Source organism: Arachis stenosperma, chromosome 3, assembly GCF_014773155.1.
Source record: "Arachis stenosperma cultivar V10309 chromosome 3, arast.V10309.gnm1.PFL2, whole genome shotgun sequence".
NCBI lineage: Eukaryota > Viridiplantae > Streptophyta > Magnoliopsida > Fabales > Fabaceae > Arachis > Arachis stenosperma.
The window spans coordinates 33,749,779-33,765,748 of NC_080379.1; the positions used below are offsets into that span (position 1 = coordinate 33,749,779).

A 15,970-nucleotide genomic window follows, 5' to 3' on the forward strand; every position below is an offset into this window, starting at 1 on the left:
AGAAAATGTAAAAACTGATTTTATATATGTTAAAAGTTAAAACTAGTTTTAGCCTATAAACTAGTTTAAACTGGTTTTTCAATTAAATTTGGTTTTATTTTTATGAACTGATTTATACTGGTGCACTGTATTGTAAATTGGTTTAAAACCAGTTTTTTATTTGACAAAGTAGTTTAGTTCAGTTTCTAAACCATTTAAAATGGTTTAGTGCAGTTTCAGTTCAGTTTATGAAAAAACTGAACCATGAACACCCCTAAACCGTGAGCAAATCAAGATATGTACTTCATTCACTAGCAAAAGAATAAATAACTACTAGGAAACTATAAACATGATGCCACCATGGTTTTGAAAACCAGACTGAACTGGCCGGTCAAACCGGTCCAACCAAAAACCAAAAGTCTCTCCGATTCGATCCACAAGAGAAACTGCTATTTTAAAAACCGTTAAACCGACCAAAAACCAATCAGTCGGATCAAACCAAGACCCAGCCGGTTTATATGAAATGACATCGTTTTTGGTTTGTTATGAAGTCTAAGTTACACATCAAAGTGCCCAACATCCTTCTCCATTTCTCCTCTGCACAAAATTTCCTCAAAACTCAAAAGAAACCCTAGCCTAGATCTAGCCTCCACCACCACCGCAGCCGTTATTCTCACTGCCACCGTTTGTCGCACTTAGAATCTTTTGTCGTCATCTGGTCGTCGTGCTCCAACCCTTCTCCTCATTTACCAATTGCAGCTCCTTCCTCGAACTCGACGTGCTCCAGCCCCTCATCCTACTCAGTTGCACTTCGCCCGCTGTCCGTCGTCGTGCTCGTTGCCATCTTCTGTCGCGGTCAACTGCTTTCCCTCATATTTTGCTCAGATCTCCTAATTGCCTGGTTCTTCCTCTTTTTTTTTTTGGTTCGGAAACCACTTTGATTATTGATTATTGATTAACTCATTATTGTTGTGGCCGTTGTTTGTTCTTTTTAATTTTTTGTTCAAAAACCAATTTGAATGATCATTGATTAGCTCTGCCGCTGCTACGCTCATTCTTCATTTGTTTTTTGGTTCAGAAACCACTTTGAATGATTATTGATTAACTCTGCTCATTGTTGCTGTGCTTGTTCTTTGTTTTTTTAATTTTTGGTTTAAAAACCACTTTGAATGATTATTGATTATCTCTGCTCACTGCGGCTGTGTTCATCTTTCTCTGGTCACTGCTAATACTCTGTTTTCTTCACTACTGTGATTTTTGTGCTGTGCTGTTGGAAAACCTTGTTAAAATTATGTTGTGATGTGCTTTTTTGGTGTAATCCATTTTTTATTCACTAACAAAAGGAAACTACAATTCCTGTTATCTTTGATTCAATCTGATGCACCTGAGTCTGGCATTATGTTTGTTGGCGAACAGGTATATCGAGAATCCTCCTCCTCACTCTTTCTCAGTTGGATTATGTAATCTGTAAGTTGTGCACTATGCATGCAGTCTCAGAAGTTCAAAAAGGCTTGAAATCATTTCACTATGCATCAACATACCTTGTCATTGACTTTTTGAAAACATCATATGAACGGCCTTTAGATATTGTCCTTCTCGAGGATGACATGAATTTCCACTCGCGCGCAGTTTCATTGTTGGTAAGTTCCTTCCATTCAGTAGCATAAGAATAAGTATTTTCAACAACGGATGGTGACACGTGTTTGATTCAGGAGGTTGGAAAAGGAGGTGGATATCTGCTTGTAGCAACAGATATAGCTGCTAGAGGAGTTGACCTTCCTGAAAGTTATAAAGTATTAATATATTTTATGAATTGTAATTTTAATTATGGATGACATTTTGAGGTTTAAGTTAAACTATAATTATGTTTAGTGGATTTATTTATATTTTATTTTATAAAACGGTTATTCCGGTTGAACCACGGTTAAACCGGTTGAAACAGTTTCAGTAACTAAAATGATTTGATGACCGGTCCAGTTTTCAGAACCTTAGATGCCACTGTTCAAGTTGGCAAAATTTGCCGCATTGCTGAATTTACAGACATAAACTATGTCAAAAAGACACTATTTCCCCCCTTGTAGTGGCTCACAAAAGACACCTCACTAGAAACTATTTCACAATAAACATTAATTATTCTATTAGTCTCTATGAAGTTACCTTAACTCTGGTCCTCATTATAAACTCAAAATAGAGCATACACTCACCTAAAGCTTTGTTGAACCTTCCAAGGAAGAACTGAGGGGTTGGTCCTTTAACACGATAGTTGGCAATCGATCGATGTCCCAACCAAGAACTTTACAGATGACCTGTGAATAAGCTCTGTGAGCTTGCTTCCTTTTTGTCCTTTTTACCGCAGTAGAATGCTGAAGTAAAGCGATGCAATCCTTAAACTTCTTCCACACCTTCTTTCCTATGGCTCCACAAACCAAGCAATAAAAGTCTCCTTTGCTATTGTTGTTTTCATAATATATCCTCAAGTCACTGTCTTCTGTAAACAAACTCAGAAAGAACTTGAAGTCCTCATGTTTTTCGGGAGAATGATCCGACACATCATCTTCATCCTCGTCATTGCTGTCCTCATCATCAGAGTCAGAATCAGCATTAGCAACTAGGTATTTTTTATAAGCTTTTAATGCCTTGTGCTGCAATTGCTGCACTGCCACATTGGCTTGCTCTTCTGCTGAAAGAGAGCTAGTGCAATGAGATGAGTTGGTTTGGAAGAGAGGCCAAACTGATGCAGTTGAGGATGAATCGCTATTGGAATTTTTAAAAACCCATCCAGCATTAGAATCACAATACTCAAGAGATGCCTGCAGGTTATATTTTGAGATAAAAAAAAGCTTTATTATTTATTTAATACTTAGGTGAATTACTAGGAAGCGTAAACTCCCTAAATGATGCGATAATGCTTAAAAAAAAAAGAGCCCTGTCAAACCACAATAAAACATATTTGTATGAGGTCTGCAGAAAATGGCACTATCACATTCCTAACCAATAACTAACTAGGTTCCTGATTTATGCCTCTACAAAACATTAAAATAAAAGGAGAAAAGAGAATTAAGACAACACTCACTGTTTCCTTCAAAGCTTCAAAATAACTTGTTTGAGCAATCCTTTAGAACATCTATGATATAATCTTGTTCTACTTGCTAATCTTTGAAGTTTCATTTTTATTTGTCTTATTCTTCGTAGTACTTTAGGTAGGTGGAAAAAGAGGCATTTTTAGATCCTTACCCAGTGGATTCACCAACTTTATCCCGTGGAATCATAGAAAAGGAGAAGGGGACAGCCTGAATGAGAATGGTGGAGTAATAGAGATGATGAACAGAGACAATGACTAAAAAAGTGGTCAATGGGGAGAAGCAAACAAACACAAAAAGATGAGGAGGCTAAGGCACAGAAATGGGAAACTGTATTATCATTTCTAAGATGATTAGCGGTGTTGCTACACCTTAATTTTGATATCTAAGGGAAATAGGTATGCACTAAAATAATTAGTGAGAAAAATGTGACATTGCCAAATAACACTTGGTGAAAGGAGCATCTGAGAAATGCTCAGCAACCAAGGATAAACTTGATCATAATACATAGCAAGAATTAATTGTTTTAACTTTTAGTAGACAAAAATATCGAATCAAGTAAACATAATTAAAAGGAAATAACATGCAACATGGACCTTGAGTAGACTAGTCCCCCGCTAGCCTATAACCTTGGCCACATGTATGAGGAACCTGATATTCAGGGATAAGAGTTGAAGGGGAGAAGAGTTAAACCAAATGAAGGAACTCGTGACCCCCCCCCCCCCCCCCTCTTCTCTCTCTTCTTTTTTCTCTCCCCCTAAAAAAGTTTGACAAAGTTCACCAATTGACCAACCAAAGTTTGAAAAACTTGCCATATTTTGGTGAAGTTTGTCAATCTTTTTCTGATTTGGCAGTGGCGAGTGGGGTTGTTGTTGGTGGTGGTGGAGTGGGGAGCAGTAGTGCTTTCTTTTAGTCGGAACTAGAATTTTTCAACTGCCAAAATGGTGGTTCAGTATACTCTATAAATTGATCTAAGAACTTGCAAGAATGAGTTACAAGAAGAAAATAACAATGAACAGGAAAAATAAGTATCGCAGTTCAAGAGATCATTTCTCTCCCTCTGTAGCACTAAGACGCCGCAACTACCCAAATTCTAAATGATTTCATATTTTGGGATACGTCCCTTGGTTTTCTTCCATTTCCTTATATAACTCCCTCCTCCTACCAATAACAGAATAGAAATCTATATCCATCCTGTATCTAGTTGCTACTAAAGCAAACGTTTGTAACACAACCCTTCACCCATGTGTTGCATTTCACTCTTCACACAAACCGTACTTACAACTAAGCCTCTAACCATAATTAACTAGGCACTAATAACCACAAAAGTTTACATCTTCGGATATCTATACTATGCTCCAAGAAAACAGCTTTATCATTGTGTTTGTGGGTGCTTTGTTTTCCATCATAATCAACTTTCTCCTTTGGGTCACCAGCACCTTAAAAATTTGGATTTTTTAGTATCAAAATACTAGTTTGTTTTGATCTTCAACACTCCGCCTAAATTAGATATTGGGATCCACATATTGCCATATAAAGAAAACTTAGTCTTAAAACACCTTAGTCAGCTGAAAATCATCAAAGCAACAAACCCTTCCATGCATAAAGAATGAGCCAGTTCAATTTATGCTATTAAAGAAACACACTGGACAAGTTCAAAATGATAACACGTATGGTGGAGGTCTCACCTTAGTCATTGCTCCACCCTCTCCACTTTCAAATCTAATATCCAAAATCTTTTCGTCAAGATTCTCGTCCTTATTATCAAGATCTTTTTCAATCATAGAACACTGCACACAAGACAATTAAAGGACAGTTTATAACCACATGAAAATACGCAAACCACTTTTCTAAGTTCTAATATAATTTGCCACCAGTTTCTTCCCCAAGCTAAATAAATAATGAAAAGTCTAAACAACTAACCCCAACAATACTCTGTTCAACTCCGTTCACACACTCTTCATCCGGTTGATCATTATTCTCCATAGACACAACCTTACCATTTTGCTTGCAGGTACCACCTTCTCCATCATCAGCATTCTCCTTAACCTCATCCTGCATTGTTTCAAACTCCACCAAATCAAAACAAGACTAGGAGAAAACAAAAATCAAATCAGCGGAGCATACTACAACCATTGAATGCAAAACCATAGTTACATGGAACGCAATATGTAACATGTGAAATATATGCATGACGTCCCGATACGCTTACGCTATCTAATTGGTGAATTCATGTAACTGTGCAAAACCGCAAATTCGCCATTACATTACCTCTGAGTTGGATGGCATGATCTTCAAATTGGACCCAAGAGGCTCTCCCTTCATTGCAATCACCGGAAGCTGATCAATGTCCCAACCCAATACCTTGCACACCGCCTGCCCAAAAGCCCTATGAGCCAGTTTCTTGACCGTCCTCAAGACAGACTTGGCATGCTGAAGAAGGCCAACACAGTCCTTATACTTCTTCCCAGAATTCTTCTTCCCAACCGCGTCGCAAACCAAGCAGCAAAACTCGCCGTTCTCGAAACGCCTTTGGTAATAGCTCCTCATTTCATCATCCTCCTTGAAGATCCTCAAAAAGAACCCCTCATATTCTTCCAACTCAGCATCGTCGTAGTCGTCGTCGTCATCATCACAATCATCGTCATCACCATTCAAGATGAAGCCCCTTAAAGCTTGGGACGCCTTGTTCTGAGCTCGCAAAGCCCCAAGCCTCTCCTTCTCCTCGGGAGACACCGCAGGGGCCTCTAACCGGGGCTTCTTGGGTGCGGGCCAGCCCGTCGAGGGCGGGTCAGACGGAGCCGGGCATGGCCACTCCAAACCCGGACTCCGTGGTCGGTCCCTCGCCTTATTCTTCTTGTTCTTGTTCTTCTTTTTTTTGTTGTTTGAGGTGGGTGGGAGTGATCCGGTGTGCGCAGGTGCAAGAGGGATGGGTGGGGGATGTTGACGATGAGGGTTAAGGTGCCAGGGGGACGCATTGAAATAGGGATTAAGGGGTTTAGAGATGTGATGGTCTGACGGAAAGGGAATGGTGTTGTTGTAGAGTTGTGTTGGAGTTAGAATAGGGTTTGGCGGTGGTGGAGCTTGGGGAGGACCTTGGTGCCACAGAGAATGGAGGTAGATGACTTCATCTATCAGTCTTCGTTCGTCATAGGGATTCATGTTTGCGCCTCCTGCTGTCTGCACTCTACACACACAGTGCACACACAAGTGCTAAATTGCGAATATAACAAAGGTAACAAAAATCAACGTTTTATTTTTGAAATTGGGCAAACAACGGTGTTCTTTCAAACGGTGGAATGTTGGGTGTTTAGTATGAAACGATTTCATTTAGGGGAGAGTGATCAGAATCTAATTTTTGAAAGGGGTACAAAGCAGATTTCGAAAAAAGAACCTTTCAATTTCTAACACTATGTTTTTTTTGGTGACTTTCTAACACTATGTTTGGATATAGCAAAAAAATAGGAGGAAAGAAAAAAATGAAAAAAGAAAAAATAGAAAAAATAGAAAAAAAATGAAGTTATTTATGTATTATTTGAATAAAAAAAATAGATAAAAAATTAAAAAATAAATTATTTAAATAAAAAGAAAAATGAAAAATAAAATATTATAATGATATAAAATTATATTAATATTTTTATAATAAAATAAAGTATAAATATTTTTATTTATTTATATTTTATTATATTTTATAAATATTATAAAATATTATAATTTTATATATTTAATTTAAATTATTTATTTAAAATATATAATATTTAAATATAAATTTCTATTATAATAATATATTAAAATATTAAAACTAAATTTATATTAATAATTAATAATAATAATAGAATTATGGATAATATTGTAAATATGTAAAAGATGTTTTTTTTGTTTTCTTACTTATAATGGAGAGAAAAATTTTTTTAGTAGGATTCACACCAAATTTTTTTTTTATTTTCTTTAGCATTCAAATAAAAGAAAATAAAATTTTTTATTCATTTTTTATTTTTTTTGTTATTTTTTCTTAAAACAAATATAATGTAAATATTTTGAGTACTTTTGTATTTAAATTTTTCATTTCTAAAGGATTGGGGGTTGTTGAAATTTAGGAAACAAAAGGGGCGAAAATTTTGAGATGGAATTAACGTTAAAAAAGAAGAATGAGGTTAATTTAAAAATTTTGTTAAAACAATAAAAAATTAAGATTTTAATATTTTTGTTATATAAAATTCATTTTTTATAAATATAATATTAATTTTTTTATTTGATAGATATTTTTTTGTCAGTAAAATCTATTGGTACAAATAATTATTTTTTTATCTATTTAAAAAAAATTAAAAAACTTGTGTCATGAGGACTAAACCTTCCGATTGATCTCCAAATTTGACCGTGCATTAAATTAAATTTTCAAAGCGTGCAACACCGTGATGGTGTCTATTATCCAAGGTTGCGAGAATTGGACCGATTAATGAACCGGTGAGGTTATTGGTTCAATAGTTCATTGGTTCGACCGGAATTTAATCGAGGTTCAACCGGTTTAATTAAATATTAAATAAAATTATTAAAAATATAAAAATAATTTTAAATATATAAATTTAATAATTTCTAACTTAATAAAATTTAAAATTTCACATAATAATAAAAAGCAAAATTCAAGAAGAGAACTATGTAGAGTCAGCACTTAAGCATAAATATGCAGCGTATACATATAGTATTCTTCCATACATACATTTTTGAAACAAGACTAAAAATACACAAGCATAAAAATCAAAACCATGTAAATAACATGACACTTATGTCTAAATTGTTAATAACTACAACACCATCAGCAGTTTAAATACAACACCAAGAACAACACAGCAAGATTATTAACAAAAAATACAGATTATTTTGTAATATAAATTATTAACAATTAATCAATAACACAACAAAAGAACAATTATTAATACCATAATAAGAACACAGCCAAAAACACAGCAAAGAGGATTGCAAGAATTGCAACAGCACACCATTCCATACCATAACACAGCAAGAACAACTTTCCAATACACAACACAGCAAGAACACAGCAAAGAGGAGAGGACTCACCTACTAGAATCTTCAGCAAACAAATTCATGAACAAATAACCTCAGAATCATGAAGCCAGCAAACAAACAAATAATGAAGCCAGTAAACAAAATCATGAACAGATATCAAAATCAAGCAGAAAAAATCAAAATCAAGCAGAGAAATTGAAATTCATGAACGAATAACCTCAGAATCATGAAGCCAGCAAACAAACAAATTTATTCAATATTTCAACAAATTTATTCAACATACAAAAAATTGAAGAACAAATTTATTCCTCTCACAAAGAATTGAAGAACAAATTTATTCAACATTCGAATGGAAGCCAGAAACCCAGAACTTACCGCAAGTGAAGAACGAACAGAAGCCAAAAAACCAGAAACCCAGAAGCCAGAAATCCAGAACCCGCAACAGTGCTTGAAACCTAGAAGCCAGAAAGTCAGAAACCCATAACCCAGAACGGTGCTTCACGACCAGCGACCAAAACCCAGAAACCCAGAACCCGCAACGCCGCAACGGTGCTTCACGACCCGCGACCAAAACCCAGAAACCCAGCAGCCGCAACGGTGCGCGACGACCCGCGACGGTGGGAGTGTTCTTCACGGCGTTCGTCGGTCGCGACGGTGGTCACTGGCTCACTGCCGGCGTCGATTGTGGAGTCCCTCTGCTCGTTGGAGGAAAAGAAAAGTAGGATTGAGGGAGGCGTGTGGTGACAACTGAGTACTGAATGATTTGGGGGTGGGTTAGGTTAGTGGATCGTGGGTTTTTTTTTTTTTTCGTCACAAAACGACGCCGTTTTGAGCTATTTTAAAAAACCGGAACTTCAAAAAAACCCGCCCGGTTCACCGGTTAACCACCGGTTTAACCGGTTTTTTAACCGATTTTTTGCAGAGAAATTTTGGAGGTCAACCGGACCGGCCAGATGACCGGTTCCCGGTTAATCCGGTCGAACCGGCCGGTCCGGTCCGGTTCTCAAAACAATGCTATTATCACAAAGAACAAAGTGAATTCTATGTATAAAAAATTAAAATTTAATTTTAATATCCTACTAATATAAAGCAATTTTATGTTTATATCTAATTATATAATATTATATTAATAAAAATAATTATTTTTTAAATATTGATTATATAAATAATCATTTAAAAATATAAATATAATTATACATTGTATAAAATATTTTAGATTATTAATGTATTAAAATTAAACTCTTCTCCATTCTTATTTTCAAATGTCATAATACAATGTATATTTTTGACTTGTAATTTGTTAACATCTAATCAAATCTAACTATATAGAATATTAAGGGGTTAAGTATTGATTTCGTCCCTAAGGTCAGGGTGAAAATTAAAATCGTTTTCAACCTTTTTTGTTATTAAAATCATCATTTTCTATTTTAATTTTATTTTTTTATCAAATTACTCTTAATAAATAATAAAAATAATTAAAAATAATATTAAAAAATTAAAACAAAACCCACCCCCACCCCCGACTCCCTCATCCCACTCCCATAACCCCTACCCCTCACCCCACTCCCGGAACCCCCTCACCCCCTCACCCCACTCCCGTAACCCCCCATCTCCTTCCTCATGTCCTTTTCTTCAAAATTCCAACCCCAATTCCAACCTCAATTTTTCTTCTCTCTATTTCTGCCGCCCTACTTATTCGTTTCTAGGGTTCGTCGCCGCCATCGCGTCATCATCGGGAAACCACGCCGTCGCGTTGTCATCGAGAGGGGGACCCGTCAGCGCTGCTTCTTCTGTGACTGTCTCTGCTTCTTCTTCTGCCTCTTCTTCTTCTTCTTTTGAACTTCTATTTCTGCTTGAACTTTTGCTTCTTCTTGAGTTTATGCTTCTTCTTCTGTGATTTTTAATTTTTTTAATTTATGTTATTTTGCTGTTTTTGGATCTGAAAATCGAAATTGTAGTTGGTGATTATTGAATTATTGTTTATTGAAATTGCTGTGATTATTGAAATTGTTATGCTTCTTCTGCCTCTAAATTTTTTGTTGATTTATTTTGTGAATGTTACTGTTAATTTATTTTGGGACTATTGTTGTTGGTGGAAAAAAAAGTGTTGTGAGTAATGAATGACTATGGTGGTAGTGGTGATAGTGGTGAGGAAAGGGAGAGTGAGAAGAGGAAGGGAATTGGGAAAGAGTGAGAAGAGGAAGGGAATTGGGGAAGAGTGAAAAGCTGGAAGGGGATTGAGGAAGAGTGAGAAGAGGAAGGGGAAGAGGGATGGGTGTCCTCCGGCAGTAGTAATTGCTGCGGCGAAGGTGAGAAAAAGAGGGTGATGATGAAGAGTAGAAGGAAGGGGATTAGGGGAGGGGTGGGGGGAGAGACCGAAGAGATGCTTAGGAGTGGGTGGGGTGGGATTTTGCTTTTTTTAAATATTATTTTTATTAATAATGAAGGGTAATTTGGTAAAAAAATAAAATTGAAGTAGAAAAGGACGATTTTATAACGTTTTGTAATGTTGAGGATGATTTTAATAACAAAAAAGGTCGGGGACGATTTTGATTTTCACCCTAGACCTTAAGGGCGAAAACAGTACTTAACCCAATATTAAGTTAGTGTGTTAACCACTAAGGTCCAATTTGAATAAATAGTTTAATTAAGCTCCTTTTGAAAAAATAACTTAAACAATAAATGGTTATTGACGAACGGATTTTTGCTAGTAAAGAATTTCACAAATATATTCCCATTGTAAGTATAGTTTCTAAACCAACAAAAATCCTTTCGTACAAAAACTTGGTTGTCACAAGTAATAACAAACCCCTAATAGAATTGATAACCGAAGTATTTAAACCTCGGGTCGTCTCTCAAGAAATTACAGGGAAGTATGCTTATAGTTGATTATGGAAAAGTATGTTTTGGGGGTTTTGGATAAGAGAACAAGAAAAAGTAAATTGCAAACGAAATAAACTAATAACTAGAAAAGCTCTTGGCAAGGTATGAGAACTGGAAATCCTATCCTAGTTATCCTTATCAATTGTGATGAGAATTGTTCATTGCTCCCACTTAGTTAACCCTCAACGAATGAAGAAAAGTCAAGTGGACTAATCAATTTGATTCTTCAAGTCCTAGTCAACTCCTAAGAAAAAATTAGCTTTAGTGGAATCCAAATCAATCAGCAACTTTCAATTATCAATCAATAAAGGAGTTTGATAACTCAAGTGTTACCAATTACTCAACCAAGCCAAGAACATAGAATCCTATTCTAACATCCTTCTAAGCATTTTGTCAAGTACTTAGAGGGCATAACATAAAAACATAGAAAAGCAATAAGAGATAATAAAATCCAAATAATCAATTGCATTAATATAGAAATTGATTCTAAGATCAAAAGTTCACAGACTAAAGTAATAACAATGAGTGATCAATAAAAGTAGAAGAGAAATCCTAAAACCTAGAGAGAGGAGAGAGCCTCTCTCTCTAAAAACTACATCTAAACCTAAAATTGTGTGAATGAAAAAATTAATGAATGAATCCATGGGTTCCCCCACTCTGTAGCCTCTAATCTGTGTTTTCTGGGCCGAAAACTGGGTTAAAAACAGCCCAAAAAGCTCGGGGGACGATTTCTGATACGTACAGGTCGCGGCTCTGTCACGCGTACGCGTGGGCCTTGTCTGCGGCACAATCCACGCGTACGCGTGCTTCACACGTGCGCATCACCCAACAGCCAGATAACTATGGCAAATTATATATCGTTGTGAAGCCTCGGATGTTAGCTTTTCAACGTAATTGAAACCGCCTTATTTAGACCTCTGTACCTCAAATTATTACCGTTTGAGTGCGAAGAGGTCAGGGCTGACAGCTTTTCAGTTCCTTCAGTTTCTTGTATTCCTTCCACTTTTGCATGCTTCCTTTCCATCCTCTAAGCCATTCCTACCCTGTAATCTCTGAAGACACTTAACACACATATCAAGGCATCGAATGGTAATAAGAGAAGATTAAAAATAGTGAATTAAAGGCCAAAAAAGCATGTTTTCAACCATAGCACAAAATCAGGAAGAAAAGTGTAAAACATGCGGATTCTGTGAATAAGTGTAAGATTAGTGGATAAAATCCACTCAATTAAGCATAAAATGTACCACGAAATAGTGGTGCATCAGTTATATTAAAAGTAACTTATAAATAAGTTATTTTGTGTTTAGATTTTTAGTTCTAAAAGTACTTATTTTATAGAAATATGATAAAAAAAGTAGTAGTATTATGAGAGAAGTCATTTTTTTAACTTCTCTATAAGTTCCTAAATAGCTTCTTAGAAAGCTGTAATTTGGTTTTGAAAATTGCAACAGACATTAATACTACTACTTTTCATAAGTCAAAAGTTCAAAAAAATTATTTTTAAAACTTTCCAAATAGGCCCTAAGTGTTTTATTGTAACCATCGGATTGGTAATAAATTGACGAGTAATTATTCAAATTAGTCTCTAAAAATTTTAAAAGTAGATATTTTAGTCTCAAAAAATTTTTTAATAAACACATTAATCTCCAATATTTATCTCCATCAATCCCTAGTCTATTTTTTGACATGACTCACTAACAAAAATTGTCGAATTGACACGTTAACTCGCACATGTAGCAGTTAAGTGTCCATATATGCGAGAAGGATAAAACAATCCTTGAGCGTAGTGAAACACATTGTCATTTTGATATCCTCTCCTAAAGACCTAAACGTTGCATTGCAATTATAGTTCAAACTTCAAAGACATGTGTGAGCATACCAGGATCTGACTCAATGGTGCACCAAGACATGACTGAGAATCTATAAACTGCAAAAAAAGCAAGAAAAAAAAGATGACAAGAGACACCCTAAATTTTCAAAATAATTGAAATATAGCAAAGCATCCAATCAAATACTTCAAAATACAAAAAAAAAACTTTTTTCCTGTTATATACAAAGAATCTTCCTCAAATTTCTTTTGAGGCAAATGGGTTCACGCAATTGGAATTAAATTAGATGAAACATCCAATAAATACAATCAAAATTGAACCTTTATTTATTTTTCCGCCAAAAACACGAAATAAGAGGAATTGAATAAAGAAAAGTAAAGTAGAAAGAGAAAAATCATAGTAGGGTATGAAATTAGCGCCTGAGTTGTATCTTGCAACTTTGCTTTGTTAGTTTTCTATGAGAGTTTGGAGGTTGAAGAAGACTCACTCAACTAAAACATAGTGAATTAATGTGAATGTGTGATAGTAGGATTAGTAGTTATTTCCTTCAATTCTCATCAATGGCTAAACAACTGCTATGTCAACACCACTGAAGTGCAGAACCATAGAAAGTAGCGGAGGAAGGGGAAGCGTGGTCGATAGGAAAAGAGTGCGCGTCAAAAAAGGATCCATCGAGGACGTAGAGTTGGTGGCCGAGTACGATGAAGTTGGTTGCAAGGTATGGGTGGAAGCGGACACTATGCATGGTTCTATGGGTCGAAGAGAAAGGGGGAAACGATGGATGAGTCATGCGGGAAGATGCAGAGGAGGTGATTCCGACGGCGGTAGAGGAGAGTGGAGAAGAAGGGCTTCGAGGAGAGGATGCAATTCAATGAGGGTCGAAGAAACGCGACTTTTACTCTCCTATGTCAAGGTTGCATTTTGCTCCTACCCGAAAACAGCATCGTATTGCTGATAGAGATGGGTTTCAATTTGTCCATCAGGGACACATGTATATGTTACTGGACACGTTAGATATTAAACGTGCTACCTCAGAATTTTTCGATAGCCTCAAATAGAAAAATCATGTGTCTGCCGGAAAAAGATCTTGAGAATATTTGGTAAATAACCTCCTCCCAAAATATGTTTGAGTCAGTAACTCCTATCAATATTAAAATTGAGACATCGAATTCCACAATGACGAAGACGGCTATAGAATTCATATCTTCTTCAAAAATATCTCATTATTGATGAAATTAGAAGATTTGAACGATCCTATTTATCCAAATCAAAACACATTGTCTTAATTCAATTTTTGCTATCTAGCAACATTGTTACCTACTGATAAAAAAGATTTATCAACATAAACAAAAATATATATTAAGGTGCATTATACTAAAAAATATTTCTTAGCATAGATAAAACTCTTTCAACAATATAAGTATTATAGTATAACCAGTAAACTTTTTCACAAAAACACCATAATAACAAATTTCTAAAATTTAAGGTCACCAGAAAAATAAGGATAAAAATAAGAAGATGAAAATGAATGAAATTACTATATAGCCCACATTCCACAAATAAGTTTAAAAATTAGACACTTGGTGAGAAGTGTAACACCCTACCATACAGAGTCTTATGCTTAAGTCATAATTCAGAGATGGCAAGGTATTACGACCTCTAAAATAAAAATTTAGTACGTATAGTAGTATGAATGATTGATTATAACTAGGAGCCTTGTAGAAAAAAGGGGTAAACAAAAACCGCAACTCAAAAGCGCATCACTCCGATCGATAACGTAACGAACAAGGATAAACCAACGCGAGATAATATATGTACAAAGGAGTGTCAAAAACAGGAATATCAAGACTCAAAATCCGGCTGCGAAGATAACCGGTCCGAGCATAGCAATATATACATATGATAAAATAAGGAAAACCCCAAAGGAAACCCAAAGGGACACAAATACATAAAACCTATTCTCCAAAAATCTCCCATAAGAGGAGTCATCACAGTATGTATTATTTAATGGAGATAAAAGTATCTAAGCAAAACATATAAACTAAAACATAGTCCCCAAGCACAAGGAATCTTCGCAAATCTAGAAGTCTCCAGCATGCCTCAGCGGGAAACCTCGCGTCCTGCATCTGAAAACCACAAAATCCGCATGGGTGAGAACCAGAGGTCCCCAGCATGGTAACAGCTTCCACATATATAATACATAATAATAGAGGAAAGCCAAAGACAATCCTAGAACTTCCTCCAGATAATATCAAAGCTTATAAACAAGCTAAACCATATAAGGGCATCTGACTAAAGATTCTTCAGTCTAACTAATACTTCCCTTTCCAATTCCTTCAAACCTCCCAACCACCAGCAGGAGTATATTATAGCAAACACAGTTATATCAGGCAAAGAATATACAAATAGGAGCAGTTAAGACATTTAGACAATTAGCAAGTAATATGCAGTCAAATAGGCAATCTCAGACAATTCACATAGTATGCATATGATGAATGCCTGTCCCTAGTGGCCGATGATATCATCTTGTCGGTTATAGAGCCAACCCGACAAGTCCTGGTCGCTAACCATTGGACTGTCCCTCTGTCGTGCATCCCCAACTCGAGTTTTACTCGTTATAAACTTGATCATAAACATGATCCATATCCATCACCCTCACTGGTGAATATTTCGGGGGCGAGCTCATCCGGGTCTTTCACAGTGCCCGGCCACACTTACGACATAGGGTCAACAGAGTCTCGAGCCTCCACCTGGAGCACGTGGTGGCTAGCCACTGCTACTACCCAGGGAAACTCGTATCTCTGATAGTGGAAGTGCAATTCACAATTATCAATAATTCAGCATCAACATGCATGAATTCTCATCCATGGATCAACATCCATATCAGCCATCCGGCTCACGGTTCAGTCCAGAACCAGCCAATATTCATAGCATACACAGCTATTCCGGCTCACGGTTAAATTCATAACCAGCCATTTCATTAACAAATACAGCCTTTCGGCCCATGGCATATCAAGCACTTCCACCACCATCCTCTGCATCTCACATAATCATCTTGATCCTCATTGATCATTCATTTTCCCTTGCTTCACTCGCAAGTTACCTCATTCACTAGCCCCTTTCTAATAGCTAGGCATGTCATAATGATTTAAGACATAAATGGTGAGATCGGAG

At 36.1% G+C, this 15,970-nt stretch overlaps 1 protein-coding gene and 1 long non-coding RNA gene across 5 annotated transcripts; one reads left to right on the forward strand and one right to left on the reverse strand.

The window, feature by feature from the left end:
* The first annotated feature begins 518 nt into the window (after nt 1–518).
* Nucleotides 519–1,841, forward strand: LOC130969130 (uncharacterized). Of its 3 annotated transcripts, none has more exons than XR_009081794.1 (3): nt 519–902; nt 1,396–1,619; nt 1,692–1,841. It is a non-coding gene; the product is annotated as an uncharacterized LOC130969130 (long non-coding RNA). The 3 variants fall into 3 exon arrangements; XR_009081792.1 differs by having other exon boundaries at nt 519–880; XR_009081793.1 differs by having other exon boundaries at nt 520–834.
* On the reverse strand, nt 1,395–6,358 carry LOC130969129 (uncharacterized). Of its 2 annotated transcripts, none has more exons than XM_057894724.1 (5): nt 5,331–6,358; nt 4,983–5,114; nt 4,748–4,849; nt 2,184–2,789; nt 1,395–1,758 (listed from the first exon to the last, which is right to left on the reverse strand). In XM_057894724.1, the coding sequence occupies exons 1-4, from the start codon at nt 6,219–6,221 to the stop codon at nt 2,184–2,186; spliced, it is 1,731 nt and encodes a 576-aa protein (XP_057750707.1). In that variant the 5' UTR covers nt 6,222–6,358; the 3' UTR covers nt 1,395–1,758. The 2 variants fall into 2 exon arrangements, with proteins under 2 accessions (XP_057750707.1, XP_057750708.1); XM_057894725.1 differs by lacking the exon at nt 1,395–1,758 and adding an exon at nt 3,214–3,269 and having other exon boundaries at nt 2,385–2,789.
* Between the last annotated feature and the right edge of the window lie 9,612 nt (nt 6,359–15,970).